General features: G+C 58.9%; 3 protein-coding genes across 10 annotated transcripts in view; all 3 read left to right on the top strand.

Annotated features, from left to right (window-relative positions):
- The window catches only part of GATAD2A (GATA zinc finger domain containing 2A), a 71812-nt gene extending 68173 nt beyond the window's left edge, over window positions 1-3639 (top strand). For all 8 annotated transcript variants that reach the window (XM_067312652.1, XM_067312650.1, XM_067312654.1 and 5 more), the window contains one exon: window positions 70-3639. In XM_067312652.1, coding sequence (XP_067168753.1) covers window positions 70-200 — 131 coding nt within the window. In that variant the 3' untranslated portion in view covers window positions 201-3639. The remainder of the gene's footprint in view (window positions 1-69) is intronic.
- Window positions 3640-10926: 7287 nt separating this feature from the next.
- Window positions 10927-13140, top strand: NDUFA13 (NADH:ubiquinone oxidoreductase subunit A13). The gene is made up of 5 exons (XM_067312679.1): window positions 10927-11058; window positions 11223-11301; window positions 11524-11595; window positions 12140-12209; window positions 12891-13140. The coding sequence occupies exons 1-5, from the start codon at window positions 10965-10967 to the stop codon at window positions 13008-13010; spliced, it is 435 nt and encodes a 144-aa protein (XP_067168780.1). The 5' UTR covers window positions 10927-10964; the 3' UTR covers window positions 13011-13140.
- A 758-nt stretch (window positions 13141-13898) lies between these two features.
- Window positions 13899-19550, top strand: YJEFN3 (YjeF N-terminal domain containing 3). The gene is made up of 6 exons (XM_067312790.1): window positions 13899-13990; window positions 16773-16881; window positions 17936-18046; window positions 18144-18257; window positions 18757-18898; window positions 19313-19550. The coding sequence occupies exons 1-6, from the start codon at window positions 13944-13946 to the stop codon at window positions 19528-19530; spliced, it is 741 nt and encodes a 246-aa protein (XP_067168891.1). The 5' UTR covers window positions 13899-13943; the 3' UTR covers window positions 19531-19550.
- The last annotated feature ends 129 nt before the right edge of the window (window positions 19551-19679 follow it).

Raw genomic sequence — 19679 nt, 5'->3', positions numbered from 1 at the left:
TTTTTTTTTTTCCTCATGCTTTTACTGTATTGTGATGCTTGTTCTCCTCTCTCTTTTATATCTTATCAGGTGGGGCTTTACCTTTTGTTAATCCTAGTTTAGCTGTGCACAAGTCTTCTTCAGCAGTAGACCGCCAGCGTGAATATCTCCTGGATATGATTCCCCCACGGTCCATCCCACAGTCTGCCACGTGGAAATAATGCAGAGGAATGCCCAAGAGGAAGACTTAACCTGTTTCTGCCATCCTTTTTATACCACATTACAGTGGAATCTGCTTTAATCCCAGCTGGATATGCCCCAGGCTTCATAGGATGCAAGAAGACCACTCCTCATCCCATCGAGTGCTGCTGTCCCTGCTATGAGAAAATGACACCACGTGGGTGGGAAAGACTTGAGCTCATTTGGTTATCAGATTCTTATGATTGATTGATGATGAAGGCTGTCAGGGAAAGGGAAGAATTCTTTTTTTTTTTTTGGCTTTATGTATTTAGTTTGGATTTTTTTGTCACCAGCACAAAAGGAGGACTAATGACTCTCTGCCTTCGGTTTCTTTATTAATAACTACCCATTCACCAACAGTATGGTGTTCATTCGCAATCAAGCATGGATGTCAGTTCAAGGAAAGAGGAATTTCAGCCTGATATTGCAGATGCATTTAGTGAGCCGAATTCATGTTTGCTTTTCTTCCCTGCTCCTCCTCAAACCAGGAAGGCAGTCTACAGATTGTAATGTTTCAAAATCGTCTGATGATGAGCTAATGATAAATAAGTGCAAACTCAAATTCCAGTTGAGTATGTCTTTCTAAGGGACTGGCTGCCGCCAAAACTTGTCTGGTAGGTGGGAACCAGTGCAGGAGTCTCTCACTTTTGTTGGATTCTGTTTTGAATAGACTTTGAACTTTTGGTAGTCTAAAATCTAATTTACTGAATAGGCAAACACCTTTGTTCAGTCTTTCTAATTCAGCAAAGAGCAGTTGGGCCTTTCATATGTTCCCAGAGACTTAAAAGTGAAACTGTTTTTGATTTTTTTTTTTTGAGTTTTTTTGTTGTTTTGAGAAATTTTACTCAAAAACTAGGAATTCCAGAAGCTGCACGCAATCAGAAAGGGTGAGTGGAGGGAGCAGAGGACTGGGAGGCTGCGGTCAGGTAACAGGTTCTTCCCTCTGCTGTTATCCACCGAGAAGCAGTCTTTCACGAGCCGTGCTTTGGCGGTGTGGTGGCTGTACCAGCACGTGTTGGGCATGTTTCGGGCAGGACTGCCTACCTTGATCCCTCTAAAATTCCGTTCTTCCAAGCGTACCAAGCATGCTCCTCTGTCCCATCACTTCAATATTTCATTTTTGATAGAGCTTTAGGTAACCCTGCTTTAAGGACAGGTTTCTATGTGGTTTTAATATATTTTGGGGATTCCACAGATTAAATCCAAATTCATCAGGTCCAGTTTTTCTTCTTATCATCTTCCCTCCTTCTTCCCTGTGCTTCTCCCAAATTAAAGTTGAATTCAAGTGGCAGAAATACATGCCTTACTACTTAGGTTGCATATCAGTACTAGAAGTAGTGCTGATGAGAATTATTTGCAAAAAAATATATATATATATCTATATATCTATATATAAAAGAAAAGGGGGGGAGGGGTTACTATTCAGTCTATGCTGAATCTATTTTCTTAGCAGTTGCAGTTAGATCTCACTTTAAACCAATTACTATATAGGGTTGTCCCTTTAAGATCTAACTATTGCATAGTGAAAAAGAAAACTCGCATTCGTTTTAGCCCCTGTTCTGTTGTGTGAATTTCAGTATTTAGAAACTCTTGAAAACTGTTCAGTAGTATAGAAAACCTAGTTTTGCAAAATGGTATTTGTTGCTGTATAAAGCCCTAGAATTTCAATTTGACTGTTTTTTGTTTGTTTTACAAATGTATATTAAGAGCTAAATGGGGATGAGAGGAATTAGTTTGTGTTTTTAATTTTTCTTTTCATTCCAAGATATTTTGGACTGGGAGATGTGGAGAGAGAAATTGAGTGCATTTTATTTTTGCACTTTGAAATATTATGAAAATGTTTCAGTTCCTTAAATGTGTGGAGGGTTTTTTGTTTTTTTTTCTCTCTTCTGACAAATGCCTGCATTATCATCACATCACTGATACGAATGTCTAGTACTATTAAATGACCTGGGAAAAGTGCATTTATTTAAAAAAAAATCTAACTTCTCAATTAAAATTCAAACTCCTTTTTGGGAAACCTGGACAATTTAACAACTTTCTTCCAGTACGGGAGTAGCTTTGGCTTCAGCTGGTGCTGGAAAGAGGGGACTGGAAGGAGGGGCAGAAGTATTAAAATCACCTGTTTTAAAAGCTATGTCAAAACCTTTTTGGAAACTGCCAGTTCAGTGCAGCAGCATGTAAATTTGATTTTCAGCACAGTGGATAGGGGAGACTTATTTTAAGATCCAGAAGTGTAAATAAAAATGAGTCTGCACATACTCTCTTAAAGTTTGCTCCCTCGGCCACACTAGACTGGAGTTGTTTTCATTCAATATGTAATAAAACCCCACAAATATGATCCAAATGTTTTGGGGCAGAATTGTTTTGGAGGCTTCATAAATGAACATAAAATACTATGTGGATATTATGCTGTTGGGGTCCAAAACAGTTTTGACATTGTTTTTAATCCATGGTTCTTGGAGTGTTGCAGGTAACTTAAAGTACATATTTATTGCATATGTGTTTCTGCAAAGTTTTAGATAAATGCACCAGGAAAAGACTTGAGTGGTATACATGTGTTAATTGCCAGAAGAATTGCTTCTTCCTTTAGAGTCAAAACTGCTTATTCAGTTGAGTAGTGTTTTACTGGGCTAGTTAACGTGTCATATGTTAGGTTTAGAATAGTTGTTAAAACACTTGCTACAGTCTTTCCAAATCTTCTCTTCCCCATTCATATGTTCCCCTTCTTGCAAAAAAAACCCAAAAACACAAAAACACACAAAAAAAAAAACAAAAAAAACCCAACGATGAACGACAACAGCAAACAGAAAAAAAGCTCAATTAGATTGAGTATTCAAATAGTGACGATGCGGCCTAAAGGTTAAATTGTTTGGGAATTGCGGAGGAGGGGAGATCTAGACACACTTTCAAGAACAAATCCTTGGTTTCTTTGTGCTCCTGTCACGTTTGGGATTCCTGCCACCTTAAGGGCTATTAGTTCCCGCTCCGGAGCTGCCCAGCGCGGTGCAGATCGAAGCAGGGCCTCGAAGGAGGTCACGTCATCAGCCCTCTCCTGGGAAAAGACCGTTTTGCTTAAAGCTCCCTCAGAGCGAGAGACTGAACGTGCTGCTTGACGGCGTAACCTGTAAATTGGCGTCATTCGGGTGGAATATCCTGCAACCCGCCCCGGGTCCCGCTTCCCCAGCCCTCCACCGCTTCGCTGCAAACTGCTGCATGAGCTGGTTTGACATTGCTCAGAGGCTGCTTGCTTCCCCCCTCTCCTGGGGAGAGGGTTAGAGCAGCGTTGGTCCTCGCAAGCCATATAACCTTTCTTTGAGACGTTGCAACTACAAGATTTTATAATACAGTAATAATGAAAATGACTATTGTACTTAGATTTTAGCAACTTGTGAAATAAACCCCTGATTTTCATTTGAACCAGTGTTGCAATTTGGGAGCTGTGTGGTTTTTTAATTTTATTTTTTTATAACCTAATTTATTATCTGTTGGATTTTTTGAGCGTGGACTGGATTACGGTTCTTTGCTCAGAAACATGAAAAGTGGCCTGGTTGAACCTTTTATTTTTATAGTGCAGTCAACTTTGACAGCTTTTCCAGTTCATGTAAAGTGTGACTTTGCTAATTTTTGTATTCTAGGGATTCCTGTAAATGGCATTCCAGCTGTAATATTGAGGAAGACTTTTGGTTAATCTTAAATTCAAGATAGTTTGGGTTTTTTTTTTTTCTATAGATATTTTTATTGTTGTTTTAGGAACCATTCATTTACCTCTGACTTATCAGACCTAGTTATCACATTTTTGCTTACTAAGAAAAATTTTTTACCAAAGTACAGTTAAGAATTGAAACTGGGGGATTTAGGTTGTAGAACTCAGTAGACCAGAGAAGGCTTAGACAGGTCTCATCGGAAACCCTATTCGGCTCATTTGTCACTTTCTCCTTGTGGAAGGAGGGGGCACAGAAGGCATTTTTTAATAATAAATATATAAATATATATATAGATATATATATATGAATATATATATATATAAATATATATATATCTATAATGCAAAAAGACCTCAAGGAACCGCAGTAGTGTTTGTCTGCTTAAGGCAGAGTTACGCTGTATATTGCATTTAGCGAAATAACTTGCATTGTGCTTTTTTTAAAAAAAAGAAAAAAATTTATAATCATCTAACAGAAGTGTAACAGAGTAACGTTACGCCAGCGCAGGGTATGTTTTTGTCACTCGTATTTATTGTGACTCTAAATCTTTGATAATAAAACAAAAATTAAAAAAAAAAAATTCCCACTAAAACCTGATAGTCAGTTTCAATGGAGGAAGAATCTGAAATCAATAACTGTATATTGTATTGTGAGGGATTTTTAGTATTTGAATGACAATAAACAAATGGACAAACTCCTGTGTCTGCCTCTTACTTCCAGTGTGCGGATATTTCCGGTATCTTGGAGGATTTCCTCGGCCGGGCGGCAGGATTGGCTTTTCCTGGTGGAGCGGCTGTGCCTTTTCCCGGTCGGCAGCGGTAGAGGTTGCGCGCACGCGGGCGGGTGCAGACCTTGTGCACGTTACACAGCCGCTCCGGTTACAACGGCCGGCAACTTACGGCAGATCCGGCCTATGAAACGGGCTCCTGTTCGAAATACCTTCTTATTTCGCACGAATCTCTGTAGGTCAGTGATGCCGCTTTATTGCGGAGCTGCCTGGGTACGAACCGCGGGGTTGTGATTTGTGCCTGGATTTGGGTGTGCACAATTCCTCCCCCCGAACAGAGGTGATGGGAGGAGAACGGGAAAGGAAGGAAGGGGAGGGGGAGATAAAATCTATGTGGAATTTATGAGTTGAAATTAAAAGCCGCAGATCGATTAAACTTCCTTGCCGATACAATCTCTGGATGTAAGAAGCACGTACGCTTTCCCGACAGAAGGTTTGCAGTCTCATCCCAGCAGAAGTATTTTGGTTGCTGTTTCCATTGCGAGGTCTTAGAGCCCCGTAGGAGCTATACGCTTATATGGAATATCCACAGAGTTTCGCTAACCGCAGCACTTCGGTGCAAACTTAGCAATCGCCTTGTAATAAATAGGCAGATGTCATTTCAAGGAAGAAGTGATGTTTGCTGTTTGGCTAAGCTCTTGCTAGCCTTCATGGTGCGGGTGCCCCAAATCGCTGAAGAAGGAAAGCACTCGTTCTCGGTAAAAGCAGGAATCGCTTGTTTTAGCATTGTAACACCACGTTTTGGAACTACAAGAGCTGACGAGATGGGAGCATCATGCAAGTCATGCTGAAATTCGTGGTGGCAAAGTGCTGGCAAGGAAGAGGTCACTGCTACGGAAATAGGCGCTCCGTAGCCCCTGCAACACGTACGTCTTCCCGGGAAGATCTCATTCCGAGAAGAGATCTGCGCTGCCGGCCGGGAGCGCCGCGGTGGCAGCGCTTGGGGACGGGCGCTGCAGCTACCGTTCAGCCCACGCCGCCTTTCCAGGCTCTGCTGGACTTTGCCTGGGCCGTGTTTGACCCGAACCCTTCTTGGTGTTCGCAGACGACCCAGATGTTCGGCTCTGTGGGCGGGTGGTGTTTGTTTGGGGTTTGGGCTTTTGGGTCTTTTACGAGCTGCTTCTGACCTTCTAGAACAGGGAAATCTCTAAGATTTCTGAATATGCAAGTTAAGGAACCAGTTTAATTCAAGCTACTTTGGTTTTTTTTCAAAGCTCTTTAATTGCTGTGCTAGGAAAGGTTCTCACTGAGGAAATCTCTATGCAAAACTGCTGAAGTGAAGCTATTGATGCTAGGCTATTTTGGTGCAAGAAACACCAAGCTAATGCGGGTCAAAGCAGCAGAAGGAGGTACTATCACAACCTGGCGTGCTCAGGTGGGCGGCCGAACCAGTTCACCAGCAGAGATTGTCTGCAAAGGTCCTGCAGCCGGGCAGGTTAACAACTGGAAAGCTGGCGAGGTAACTACATGGTGCTAACCGCGTGCTCAAATTCAGGAACGGCTGGCACCTACAGGGTTAAGTCCACTGCAATCCACCCTGAAAAACTCCGACTTCGTGGGCTGCCGGGACGCGGCTCCCTTGAGTTACGAAATTCAGCCAATGGAAATTATAGGTCTGCTGCCACCACCACCACCACCACCCCGCGCAGGCAGCCTGGGCAGCGCTTGAGCGCTGCTGAGCCGCTCGGGAGGCCGCTCGCGGGGGGAGGCAGGCAGGGAGGCAGGCAGGCAGGCAGGCAGGACGCGTCTCCGCGTGTCACGTGCAACGGCAAAACAGGCGCAGGCTGCGTAACGGCCCTGCGATTCGGGACCGGAGCTGAGCCCCTCGGTGGAGTCCTGGTTCCCCGTTCCAGTTGCGTCGGTCCGGCTCGGGGATGGAGCTGGCGGCTCGGGCAGGTTTCCGAAAGGCTCTTCCTTCCCGGGGAAGGCTGTGCCGGAGGCTCCCTCGGGAGGCTCCCTCGAGACGCGCCTGATGCCTTCGGAGCACTAACCGAGGGCTTGAATCGTTTCTCCTGATAACTCTTCTGAAATGCTGCCTGCAACCGATTGTATTTTCAGCCTGTAAACCTTTCTAAGGGTTTGCTCCGTCTCTAATTGGTTGCTATTTCCGGATAACCTGTGCGTGGCAAACTAAACCCTCCTCAGGGCCCGAACTGTTCTACCTTCCCCTTCCCAGGGGGACTTGTTTCTTCCCCATTAGGTACCAAAGACGCTTCCCTCTGCTTGTCGAATCCGACTAGCAGATTGCTTGACCAACCGGTCTAAAATCACAGCCCGGTGTCTCCCCCTCGCCCAGGTGGTGATCCAGCGGGAGGGGAAGTGCTTCCAGCCCCTGGCTCCCAAAACGCTGGCGGCAGATCTCCTCTTCCCCCACCAGCCGTTCCCCTCCGTGGTGAGGGCTGGCACCGGGATCCCTTTGGATACAAAGAGGCTTCGGCGTTTGCTTCCGTCTCGCAAACGCTTGGCTTGGTCCCAGAAGTTTTCGCGTGATGCAGCCGCCTCGTAACACCGGGGCGGGATTGCATCAGCTCCTCCAGGCTCCCCGGACAGGAGCTCGCTGGAGGATCTCACCTTGGTTACGGGCTTCGGCTTCGGGAAGTTTAAAGGTCTTGCAGGGGTTTGCAATCGACTGGATTCCCGCGCCGCCGTTCCATCAGTCTTTCTCCAGTACTGAGAAAGTGGAAGTTGCTCTGTCGTGTTCTGCATCTTACGGTGTTGTCCTCAGCCCAGAGGGGAAAAAAAATCCCCAGACCTTAAACTGTGATCGATACAGTAGGAGATGGTAAAACTTGGCTCTTTAGCGTATTCTGGGAGCCCCTCTTCTTCATCATGACAGCAGCAGTACATCCTAAGGTGTACTAGGAAAGAAATATAAACATCTTGTTAAATACAAGCAGAACCTTAAAAAGCTGCTTTTCACATCATTTCCCCAGTCTCCTTTCCAAGCTTTGGATGCGATGCAGAAAAGAGGCAGCTAATGTGTTTTAAGCCATCCAAGACTTGAGCCGACTGTAAACTCTGCAGGGCAGAGACGAGATGCGCGGCGGGACGGCGGCTCTGCTTGCGCGGGGCCGTAGCGCTAACAGAGGTTGCAAACTCCCACGCCCAGCGCCTGCCGCAGCGAGGTCCTGCCCTCCCAGGTCGCCCAGGATTAGTGCTGGGCGCCCGGGCGCCCGTCAAGCCTTATCCTTACGTGTGAACTGAAAGGGAATATTGAGCTACGGCTTCACGAAAGCCCCTCCGTGAGCTCATTGCTTGCTTTAATAATTACTTGAATAAAGAATTCAATTCCTAAGGATAAAGGTTATTTATTTAAAAAGGAAGTTTGTCAGGCAAGCAAAGCTGTAAAATAACTGCTGCTGAAAAGCAAAACAGCTTTTGTTTCTGTTCCCTTTTTGCAGTAATACAGCCTTGCTTTTAAGTTAGGCTTAAAAGTAGGAAAGCACTCAACGTGTCTGCCGTCAGCTATGCTTCCCGGTGGCAAATACCCTGAAGGAAAAAGGCCAACTCCTTGGAATCTGTGCTAAAAGTTAAGATTTTGGGAGGAGGGAGGGGCTGAGCCCCCCTGAAAGGCCCAGGAGCCGCTCAAGTCCTGTCCGCGTACCCAGACCCTCGCTTGACCCCTTTCACCAGGAAGGATTTAACTAAAGGTAGGAAAAAACAAATCCAAAGTAACAACTTATCCTTAAATATTTATACAAAAGTGTTGTGTCTGACCCTCCAGTTTTACCAACCGGGTCTGCTGAAGTCTGGTAAGCGCACAGTGGGCTATGGGAACACGCCTCGCATGTGGTGCAGAACAGCTGGATGGGGTTGTTCAGTAGGATTGCTGAAGTTTCTAGGGGAAAAAAAGGGATCTGACGGACCTAGAAAACAGTAAATCAAGGCTTAAGGGCTCAGGTAGCAGATGGGAACCTCGTTAAACATGTTCATTCCTGCTGCAACGCAGAAATTAGCATATTTCAGTAAACCCCAGCTTGGCATTCAGCGAAGTGTTTATCACCTGAACTCGAGGCACCCAATAGTCGGAGCAGCCCCGTGTGGTGGACAAGGGGCTACCGGAGGCCGGCAGGCTCCCGTAACCCGGGAAAGTGGAAGAAAAACCGATGCAGGGACTTGCGCCTTTTGGCAATTAGCACGGTGCTGCATGAGGCGTGAAATGTCCCGGGATGCGCCGGCACAGAGGGCAGAGCTCTGGCCTAGACCTTCCCTGCTGCAGAGTCGGCCTCGACATTCAGCTCCCTTCTAAAAGCTCAACTTTTAGCACAGTTCTGGTCAGAGCTGATACTACAGAAACACAGAAACCTTGCTTTCTGCAGGCAGCTGGGCACTTCGGTTTGATAAAGGAAGGGTTTTTTTATTTTTTTCTCATTTTAAATGAGTTGACTGATCTCTCCTTTCTATTTTTCCCCTCCCCTCCCGCCTGCTCTTGGGAGGTTGTTCATCCTCCTACCTGCGAGCGTCGACCCCTCCGAAAACCCTGTGCAGAAAACCTGAACAGCCGTCCCTCCCCGGATGCGTGCGAGGGGATGGTCCTGCCAGCTTTTGCCAGGGTAATTTTTCAGTAGAAAAATCTCCGGGTGGGTGTTAAAGACTCTGAACTTGGAAACCCTTCCTGCCGGGCGGGCGCAGAGCACCAGCTCTCGCCACGGTTTGCGGTTTGGCCGGCCCGAGCCCCCTCCGGCCCATGTGCAAGAGCAATCCCCGTCCCCGCGCGCGATTGCCCGGCGACGCCACGTCCCCGCTCCGTCGTCTCATCCGCTCCGCACCTTCGTTTTTCTTAGCTCGTTTTGCTCCGTGAGCTTAATCGCGAGCGGGCGCTTGCTTTGCATCTCCTCCCTCGCCGAGCCCGCGCGGGGAGGGCGGGCGGGCGGGGGGGCCCGGAGATCCCTGTCGGCGCCGAGCCGGGGCAGGGCAGCAGCCCCGGGGCAGGGCCGGCCGCCTCCTGGAGCTGCCTCAAAGGCAGCAACATCAGAGCCGCGGCGCGAGGCGATGTTCAGCCTCCCGGGAAGCCGGGAAGGGACCACACAGGGAGCGCCGGGAAGCACCGGCGCCGTGGGAACGCGGCCGGCCCGCGGGGGCTGCTGCGGCGGCGGAGGCCGCTGCTCCGCGTCCTCCTCCTCCGGCTCGGCTTTGCAGCGGGGTCGTGGCGGGGAGCGGGGACAGGGACGAGCTTTGGTGCCTGGCGGGAGGGAGCGGATCCCGCCGAGGCGCCGGGTCCCGGCTGGATCTGGGGCCCCAGCCGCGCATCCCGCTCATCCCCGCGCATCCCGCGCATCCCGTGCATTCCGCGCAGCCCGTGCATCCCGTGCATCCCGCGCATCCCGTGCATTCCGCGCAGCCCGTGCATCCCGCGCATCCCGCGCATCCCGCGCATTCCATGCATCCCGTGCATCCCATGCATCCCGTGCATCCCGTGCAGCCGCGCTTCTCCCCGTCCTTTGCCCTCGGTTATTTTTGGTGTCCGATGTGCGGCCGCGATTAAACCCGAGCCCGCAGCGGGAGACGAGGAGGGGGCTCCCTGGCTCCCTGCTGAACCGGGCCAGTTGTGCGGGGCCCAGCTCGGTGCTGCGACGGAGCGTTTTATTTCCCCCCGACGTCGTCGTGCAAGGGGCCGAGAAGCGGCTGCCGATGCGGGTTTGCGGCTCGCGCCGGGAGCAGAACCACGGGCCCCCCGAAAGGGCTCGGACGTGGAGGTGACGCCTGTGCTTCCCCCCCTTCCCCCCCCCGCCCGGCGGCGCCTCCCCGCGGTGGCGGCGACGATGCCGTCGCGGCTTTTTGCAAGCGGAGGGGAGCGCGGAGCCCGCAGCCGCCTCGCGGGACAACTTTTGCCCATTTTGCTTTGGGGCAAATCGGAGGCATTTTGGGAAAGCGGGGAGCCGCTGCCGGCGGGGCCGGGTCTCGCTGCTGCCTTCGCCCCGGGCAGGTGCAAACGCGCCTCCGTCCGAGGGACTGCGGACTGCGGACCCCGCTTAGCGCTGAGGCGGGAGTGACCTCGATCCGCAGCGCTCAACGGCTTAGCGGGGCTCGGGGGGGGGAAACGGCGGGGAAAATAAGATCAATGCGGAGCGGGAAACTGCTTTAATGACGTCATCAGGATGGGGCCCACCTCCTCCCTCCCGCCGGCGTCGCCGCTTTAAGAGCGGCGCGGGAGCGGTCACGTGGCCACGCTGAGCGCGTCCTTGTGAGCGCGCCGGCGGATGTGACGCAGCGCGGCGCGCGCGCTGGGGAGGGAGGGGGGAGGCGCCAAGATGGCGGCGCCGAAGGTGAAGCAGGACATGCCGCCGCCCGGCGGGTACGGGCCCATCGACTACAAGCGGCACCTGCCGCGCCGCGGCCTCTCAGGTGCGGGGCCGGCGGCTGAGGGGGCCCCGGGCGCGGGGGAGCCGGGTCCCGCGGGGCTGGGGGGGGGGGGTCGGGAGCCGGGTCCCGCGGGGTTTGGATGGGGAGGGGGGCTCGGACGCCGAGGCCCCCCCCGGTGCCGCCGCTGCAGCCGCCGCTCTCCGCAGGTTACAGCCTCTTCGCGCTGGGCATCGGCAGCCTCCTGCTGGGCTACTACACCGTCATCAAGTGGAACCGGGAGCGCAGGTGGCTCGGGACCCCCCCCGGGGCCCTGCACCCCCCCCCGAGGCCCCCGCCCCCCCCGCCCCGGCTCCTCTCCGCCCCCGGGGCCCTGCTCGGTTCCTCTCCCCGCTTCCCCCCCTTCTGCCCCCTCCCTGGGACCCCTCGGCCCTCCCCGGGGTGCTCTGTCGTCCCCCCCCCCCCGCCGCGCGGAGGGGGCGGCTCTGACCCCGCACTGTCCCGCTGCAGGCGGCTGCTCATCGAGGACCTGGAGGCGCGGATCGCCCTGATGCCGCTGCTGCAGGCGGAGTCGGACCGCAGGTGCCGGGGGGGGGCTGGCAGGGGGGCGATGGCGGCGGGTGCCCCGGGCTCAGCCCTGCCCTGCCGTCCCCGGGGCGCTGGTGGGGTTCGTGCCCCGTCCCTTGCGCGGGGCTGCCGGGGTCTCCCCGCGGTCAGAGCGCGAGCTGGGCCGGGGCTCTCTTTGCGGGCTGCTCCCAGCCTGGAGGGCTGCGCTCCGCCTGCCGGAGCGGGCGAGGAGGGTGCGGGAGGAGTCCCGAGCCCTTCCCCGGGTCTCTGTGCCCTCAGGTGGGCTGTTTGTCCCCGCAGGTCTGCGTTTGCCACTGTGCGAAGCCGAGTGTTTCCCCTGGAGAGCGAGCTGGGTTGCTAACCGGCTCCCAGCGCTGGTCTTGCTGCCTGTCACTAGGTGGAAAGCAGCGCTGGCTTCGTACTCAGCCTGGGACTGTCGCGTAGTGTCTGGAAAAGAGATCTCGAGGCTGATGCCTGGTTGAGGTTTAACTCTCTGCGCAACATGCTGTGGCCCTGCTCGTGGCCTTGCGATTGGGGACAGCCTTTTCCTCTGTTACAGAACCCTGCGCCTGCTACGGCAGAACCTGGACGAGGAAGCTAAAATCATGAAGGATGTTCCTGGGTGGCAGGTTTGTAACTTGCAGATGCCCCGAGAAAGCAGCTGGAGCAGGCAGCAAAAGGGCAGTGAACGAGGGAGTGCTGGGATCCGCCCCAGGTGTTCCCCAAAACGGCATCTCTTGCTGGGGGGTGGGGGGGGGAGAACTGGCCTCTCGGATGGGTTTTGGTCTGTCTTGTGTTTCCTCTGCGAGCTCAGATCATCTGCGCTTGGAGGAATCTCCCAGGACCCGGGTGCCCTGCCAGGTTTATCAGGTGGTAACAAGAGCAATGGTGGAGCTGAGCTGTGCTAGCATGGGGTGTGGGGAGATGGCGCTTCCGCCGCTCCTAGCGGGGGACTGGGGGTCTCAACGGCCTGCAGAAAAAATTGAGGCTTCTGGGGTGCAGCACGCGAGTGTGGGGGCTCCTGTCGTGGCCCTGTGCCCTGCTCAGTCCTTTGGACACCTGTGGGGGTTCCCTTGGGAGCATCTGGTGCAGGCTGGGACAGGCTGCTCAGGAGGAGTCTCGGGACAGTCTCGTATTTGACAGCATCAGCTTAGACCTAACGGGGAAGTTAACTTGCCCGGAGGCAGCTATTCCTGGAGCTCGCGGGCGGGCACAGCCGCTCGCCCGTGTGCGGCCGGAGCGCGGGCTCTCCCCGGCGAAGGCCGAGCGCTCGCGCTGGTGCGGCGCCTTCACCACCTCTCGCCCTGCAGGTTGGGGAGTCCGTGTTCCACACCGACCGCTGGGTCCCGCCGACGTTAGATGAGCTCTACTACCTGCGGCCAACCAGCGAGCTGGACAACGAGAAGTTCGGCTTGCAGTATTACGTCTGAAGCGCGGCGGAGCCCGGGCTCTTCCTGGGTTTCGGTTTCTCCAGACGCCGCGTGGGGGGTGTTGTCTGTCAGATGCGTTCATTGTTGACCATGTGTTTGAGCGTCTGCTATTAAAACCGCACCAATACGAGACGTCTCGTGTATTCCTGAACAGCTCTCCGTATCCCCCGGGAGAGCCTCACTGCTCTCGAGGGGCACTGGCTGCTCTTGTCCCTGTTTGTGCCGTCCCAAACACGTGCCCGGGGCAGGGAGAGGTCCCGGTGCGGAGCAGGACTAGGTGCTCTGCCGTGGAGGACCTTGGGGCCGGTCCCTCCTTCTCCAGGGCTCCGTGAGGGGCAGGTGGTCGCTTTGCTGGGGTCCTCGCTGCGAGCTGAGCTGGGCCGAGCTCCATCTGCTGAAAGTGCCCCAGCGCTCTTGGGGGACTGCGCAGGAGCTCGGCGCTCCCTGCCCTGCTGCTGCTCGAGCCACCCGTGGGGCCTCGTCCCTTGGCGTCGCAGCCTGGTTCGGGGAGCGGGACGGCCCGGCGGTCGGGGGAAGCCGAGGACTCTGCAGCCGGCCCCGGGACAGAGCCTCTCGGCCCTGCTGCGGTCACTGGTGCTGCGGGAGAAGCTTCAAAAGGGAGAAAAGGGGGGTTAGAAACGGGGGGGTTTAAACGGGGGGTTCGTGGTTCCCCAGCGCTCGGCACGGGGAAGAGGGAAGGAGCTTCCCAAACGCCCGAGCCTGCAGCCCCCGGGGCAGGGGGGGGGTCGGGCTGGCCCCGCCGCTCGCCCTGTCCTCGGAGCGGGGAGCGGGGCTGGGGGGGGCCGGGGGCGGGGGCAGCCGGAGCCGCCGCCCCCGGGCGGCACCGCGCAGCGCCGGGACCGCGCCGCCGCCGCTGCCGCTGCTGCTCCCGCCGGGCGCTGGCTCCGCCGGTGCCGGAGCCCCGGTGCGACCATGAGCTCCGCGTCCGGCCCCGGCCGGGAGCCGCTCCGCTACCTCAGGTGAGTCCGGCCCGGTCCCCGGGGGCGCTGGCAACCGCGGAGGGGGGTTGGGGGGGGAAACTGGGAGCACGGGGAGCGGCGCAAGGGGGCTGCTGCCCCGCGCCCATCACCGTGCGCCCGCACCGCGGCCGCCCCCGAGCCTGCCCCGGCGGTGCTGAGCCCTCCGTCCCGGGGGTGCTGAGCCTCCTCCCCGGCAGCGCAGGGGCTGCGCAGGCAGGAGCTTCCCGGGATGCCGGGGCAGTTTTGAGCCCTGGCACAGCCTGGACCCCCCAGCTGGTGCCCCCCTGTCCCCCCCCCCCCCCCCAGCTCACCCTGGTCCCTGCCTGCCGGGCCCTGCGGCAGGGCCGGCTGGTCCCAGCGGGATGCCGAGGGGGGGCCCGATGCCGGGGGGCCGCACGGGAGGGTGCTGGGGGGCTCCCAGGTGGGGGGCAGCACCCCTGGCTAGTCCGGCACCCCGTCAGGCCTGGCTCCAGCCCCCAGCGATGCCCGCTCTGGGCAGGGCCATGGTGTTCCCCGACCCCCCCCCAAACGCCCCCGTGTGTCCCCAGGGTCACCTGCCCCCCCCGTGGCCAGCCCCCCCCCGGTGCTGCACCCCGGCATTGCGGGGGCAGAGGGGGCTGGTACCCGGGTAGCCGCCGTTGCCAGGGCAACTGCATCCCGGGTCTCCATGGCTGCGACAGGGATGTCTCCCGTTGGAGGCCCCCCATCGCGGGGAGCGGAGCGGTCCCGGGCGCCAGGGAGGGGGTGTCTGGGTGCTCCCGGCTGGGCACCCCCGGCCCCCCCCCTCCTCGCACCCAGGCCGGGTTGGGGAGGCACCTGCAGCTGGGCTGAGCCCGGGGGGGGAGTTGCGCCGGGACGGCCGGAGCTCTGGCCGTGAGCTGAGGAAGCGCCTGAATCCCGGGACCGGCGCAGGCCGGAGAGATGCTCTGGAGCCCCTTGGCCCTTCACTCCTCCCCTCCCTGCTCCCCTGCGAGGCCTCGGCTCAGACCGCTCGGCAGGCGGCCGGCGAGTCCCGGCGGCCTCGGCCAGCGCCGGCCGGTGCCTCCTGGAAGTGGGCTGGGATAGGCCAAACTGGGCTGCGCTGGGCTGGACGGGGAGCTGCGCTGAGCCCCGGGCATTTACCCCTGCGCGGGGGACGGAGCAGCGCTGCTGTCCCGCCGTCTCCCTTTGGCCCCGTAGCGAACTTTGAGGCAGCAGTGAACTGCAGCCCCGCACAGCTTGGGGATGCTCTTCCGTGGGAGCCCCGTGACATCCCCCTCCGGCGATGGTGCGGGGACGCCGGGGCCAAGCCAGGGCCAGGGACCTCCCCCGCAAGGTTTTCCTTGCCAGCAGCAATTAAGGGAAATGGTTTCCCTTGGATCAGAAGTAGGTAATTTTTGTCAGCGCTGAAACGTGCCTTTTGTTTGGCGACAACAACACAGCTGCGGTGGGGGACAGCGGGGCCAGGAGCAGCCGCCTTCGGGGCTCTGCCGCTGCCGATGGGCAGGAGGGAAAATCCCGCCGGGCTCCGGGGCCTCCCCGAGGGCCCCTCGCCTCCCTCGCCGGGGCCTGTGTCCACCGCGTTACTTCCAGCAGCGTTCCCAGGACAGGACGGGGACAGGGCGATGTTTGCTCCTTGGCTCCGTCGGGAGCGTGGCCGGGGCGCGGGGGCGGCAGTTCACCCCCCCCCCCGGCTGCCTTTGCCCCCTTGGCCCCCCCTTTGCCCACAGGTCCCCACTGTGGGGCCGGGCTGGGACTCACTAGAGGGCACCAAAGGATTGGGAACAGGGACAGGATGGGACGGGACGTGGCTGGTCTGGGGGGGTCTGCCAGGACAGCCGGGGAGGGGGGGTCTATAGGGTCTATAGGATCTGCCAGGCAATGGGGGAATCTATAGGATCTGCCAGGACAGCCAGGGGAGGGGGGGTCTATAGGGTCTATAGGGTCTGCCAGGACAGCCAGGCAATGGGGGATCTATAGGATCTGCCAGGACAGCCTGGGGATGGGGGAGTCTACAGGGTCTGCCAGGACAGCGAGGGAATGGGGCATCTATAGGGTCTGCCAGGCTGGCCAGGGAATGGAGGGGGGGCCATAGGGTCTGGCAGGACAGCCTGGGGATGGGGGGTCTATAGGATCTATGGGGGGGGGCCGCGGGGTGCCCTCCCCAGACACCCGTGTGGGTTGGCTTTAGCATCTCATCCCTGCGGGCCGGGGGCTCCTCGCCTCGGGGCCTTCTCCGGGGAGCCCGGCACTGCGGCTTCTCCCGGGGCTAGATTCCACCGTCCCTCCAATAACAAACCAAGTGGCGGCGCGTTGGGAACGGCACATGTTGTTCCCATCCGCGGCGCAGGTGAGCCAACAGATGTGAGCAATTATTGTCCAATTCCGAAGCTCCCCGTCCCTGCCAACTTCTGGACGCGGCAGCGGATGAACAACCGTAGCATTGTTCAGCTTTACATAACGCCCCGATCCCTCCGAGCTCGGCTCTCCCGCCAGCGCCGTGCCTCGCACGAAACGCGGCCGCGACCCCGCGGCGGCCGCCGGCCCCAGCCCCGAACTCGCCGGCCGTGCGTGCCGCGAACCCCCCGTCTGCCAGCCACGTCCACCCCAAATCCTCTGGCCACGCACGTCCCGAATCTGCTAGCCGCGTGCTTGCCCGGCCCCGAACCTGCCAGCCCCGGGCGTCCCGCGCCGGCTGCACCAACGGTGGGTGCGGGCGTCGCGGCCGGGGCTCCCCGGCGCCGTGGGCCACCGCGGGGCCGGGGCGACGTCCCCGTCCTCACTGCCTGCTCCTGCCCGGCAGCAAAGCGGAGGCAGAGGCCATCGAGAAGGAGCTGCTGGAGGATTACCGGTTCGGGCGGCAGCAGCTGATCGAGATCCGCGGGCACGCCTGCGCCGTGGCCGTCAGCAAGGTGCGGGCAGCCCCGGCGATGGGGACCCTCCTCTCCCCCCCCCCACCCCCCCGCGTGGCTTTGGTCCGGGTCCCCCCTGCCCGGGATGAACACGCAGCGACGCGCGGGGCTGGGAGCCGGCCGGGACACCCGAGCCCCTTTCAGCCAGGCGCCGGGAGGGCGACGCTGGGGCCGCACCAGCCTTTCCCCAGGCCTGTTCCTCTCCTTGCCGGGTTTCGTGCTCCTCGGGCACCTTTGGTTATTTCCCCGGCTGCTCCTGGGCGCAGCTGGGGTCCAAGGCTCTGCCCTCAAAGGGGGGCTGCTGTGTCCTGGGGTGGTGTCCGTGCCGGGAGGAGGGTGCCTGGGGGCTCCCAGCCCTGCTCTTGCTGCCCGGAGCCCCAAAGGCTCCTACCGGCCGCGAGGAAGAGGAGGAGGAGGAGGCAGCAGGGCCGCGAGCAGACGCATGCATCAAGGACAGCTTTGTGCTCCGGGGGGGCCGGCGAGCGCCGCGCCGCGCCGTGCCGTGCCGCTCCGGCCTGGCTCAGCTTTTCCATTCGAGGCGTCTGGGCTGCTTTGTGCCCTCCCCTTCTCAAGGACACAGGGTTTGCCTGAGGCGGAGAAATATTTGGGTGTTGGAGCCTCTGCAGATCCTGTGGCCGCCGGCCTCTCCCCCTCCGCGCTCCTTGGGGGGCCCCGGCCGGGGGAGCAGGGCGAGCATCCTCCTCCCGCGGGGGCCCCAGGCACTGAGCAGGGAAAGCATCCACGCGCCCCGGCTCGGGCGTCAGGCAGGGTTTCCCGGCGTCCTCCCTTCCCCGGGCTCCCCCATCCCTGCCCGGGACGTTCCCGGGAGCTGCAAGGAGGTTTTGTCCCGTGCACGCTGGAGGCGGCACACGGCCGGCACCACGTGCGTCTCGCGGCACTTGGATGGAGCCGGGAAAAATCCATCCATGGGCGAACAGAGCGGTGCCACGGGGGCACCGTCCCCGGCCACCGCGGGTCCCCCCCGAGCGTCCCCGCGGGCTGGGGGCCTGGTGGGCCGGTGATGTGCACCGGACGCTCTCCGCTCTCGCCGCAGGCCTTCCCGCTGCCGTCGCTCCCGCGGAAGCAGCCCACGGTGCTGGTGGTGTGCGGCGCGGCGCAGATCGGGGCCGTCGGGCTGGTGTGCGCCCGGCACCTGCGCACCTTCGTAGGTATCTTCCTCCATCCCCCCCCCCCCTCCTCCTCCTCCTCCTCCCGGGGCAGGCGGTGGCTCCAACGGCCTGTGCCCGCTTTCTGCCGCGCAGGGGTACGAGCCGACCATCTTCTACCCCAAACGCTCCCTGGAGCCCCTGTACCGGGACTTCACGACGCAGTGCGAGAAGATGGACATCCCCTTCCTCTCCTACCTGCCCACCGAGGTGAGCCGGGGCCGCGCCGCCGCCGCCCCGCCGGGCGGGTTATGGCGCGTTTTGGGGTTTTTTTTTGTTTCTTTCTTATTTTCCAGGCTCTGCCGGGAGCCCGGGGATGCCATGCAATCCTGCCGGCGGCTGCGCTCGCCCGGCCCTGCCTCCCTGAGCCACCGGCTCTGTTGTTGTTGGAAACCTTGGCCTCCCTCGGAGGAATGTGACCTCAAATCACTGCGCTGGCGGCTCCGGCGCCCGCGAACCTCCCTGCGCGCCGGGCTCTGCCCCGAGGCCACCGGAGAGGCCTGCAAACCCGCCGGCTCTGCCCCCCCCCCTCCCTCCCCTCCCCTCGCCTCGCCTCCGCGCGGGGTTTTGGGTTTTTTTCTTTCTTTTTGCAGGATTTGCTGCATAATTGCACCCGGTCGCTACTGATTTAATAGCAGCCACGTCGGCGGGGGCGCGGGGTGCGGCGGGGGCCCCCGCGCCGCCGCTCAGCGCCCCGCTCCCCGCGCAGGTGCAGCTCATCAACGCCGCCTACAACGCCGTCGTCGACGCCGTGCTGGGGGCCGACGCGGAGCCGGCGGAGCCCTACGCCGCCATCCTCGCCACCCTGGCGCACGTCCGCATCCCCATCGTCAGCCTGGACGTGCCCTCAGGTCCGGCACCGCGCACACGCGCGTGTGCACCCCCCCGTCCCGTCCCCCCCCCCCGGGCAGGATGCGGCCCCGGGATCCCCCCCCCCCAGCCCGGCCGCAGCGCTCTGAGGATGCATTCAGGGCATCTACAATAAATAACAAACTCCCCGAAATGAGACATGATGTAATTTGAAAACACCCGGGTGTCTGGTGGCCAGGCCTGGAATTGCCATCACCTTCCTCCCCCCCCCCCGCCCGCCCCGTCCACGCGTCCCGCCGGGAAGAGCAAACAGGAGCCCTCGGCAGCGCTGCCAGAGGATTCCCACCCGGAAAAGCGCCGCGGGGGGCCGGGGGGCTGCGGAGGTGGGATTTGGGCTCGGCCAGCTCTGCGGCCCCCCCTGACCCCCCCCCCCGTGTGTCTCTCTTGCGTGACAGGCTGGGATGCGGAGGCCGGCGGCAGCGGCGGGATCAGCCCCGACGTGCTGGTGTCGCTGACGGCGCCCAAGCGCTGCGCTCGCCGCTTCCGGGGCCGGCAGCACTTCGTGGCCGGCCGCTTCGTGCCCTACGACGTGCAGAAGAAGTTCGAGCTCAACGCGCCCGAGTACCCTGGCACCGAGTGCGTGGTGGCCCTGGGGGGGCCCCGCCGGCAATAAAGCGCCGCTGCCGTCCCCGGCTCCGTCTCTGTCCGGGCGCGCGGCTCCGCGGGGCTCCGCGGGGTGGGAGCGGGGTCGGACCCCCCCCTTTGCAGCCTGGTCCCCCTGCTGCCCCAGCCCCGAGTTGCTGGGCGCGCTGCGGGGAGCCG

This window comes from Apteryx mantelli, chromosome 30 (assembly GCF_036417845.1).
Source record: "Apteryx mantelli isolate bAptMan1 chromosome 30, bAptMan1.hap1, whole genome shotgun sequence".
In the NCBI taxonomy this organism is placed as follows: domain Eukaryota; kingdom Metazoa; phylum Chordata; class Aves; order Apterygiformes; family Apterygidae; genus Apteryx; species Apteryx mantelli.
Note: the sequence above shows the minus strand (reverse complement) of the source record. Positions and strands in the feature narration are given on the sequence as shown.

What these genes read in the sequence shown, in the direction of transcription:
- NDUFA13 (XM_067312679.1), top strand. Translation starts at nt 10,965, where the DNA reads ATGGCGGCGCCGAAGGTGAAGCAGGACATGCCGCCGCCCGGCGGGTAC. An exon ending in CAGGCGGAGTCGGACCGCAG is followed by an intron (nt 11,596 to 12,139) that starts GTGCCGGGGGGG and finishes CCTCTGTTACAG; the next exon opens with AACCCTGCGCCTGCTACGGC. An exon ending in AGGATGTTCCTGGGTGGCAG is followed by an intron (nt 12,210 to 12,890) that starts GTTTGTAACTTG and finishes CTCGCCCTGCAG; the next exon opens with GTTGGGGAGTCCGTGTTCCA.
- YJEFN3 (XM_067312790.1), top strand. Translation starts at nt 13,944, where the DNA reads ATGAGCTCCGCGTCCGGCCCCGGCCGGGAGCCGCTCCGCTACCTCAG. An exon ending in CCCGGCACCTGCGCACCTTC is followed by an intron (nt 18,047 to 18,143) that starts GTAGGTATCTTC and finishes TCTGCCGCGCAG; the next exon opens with GGGTACGAGCCGACCATCTT. An exon ending in TCTCCTACCTGCCCACCGAG is followed by an intron (nt 18,258 to 18,756) that starts GTGAGCCGGGGC and finishes CTCCCCGCGCAG; the next exon opens with GTGCAGCTCATCAACGCCGC.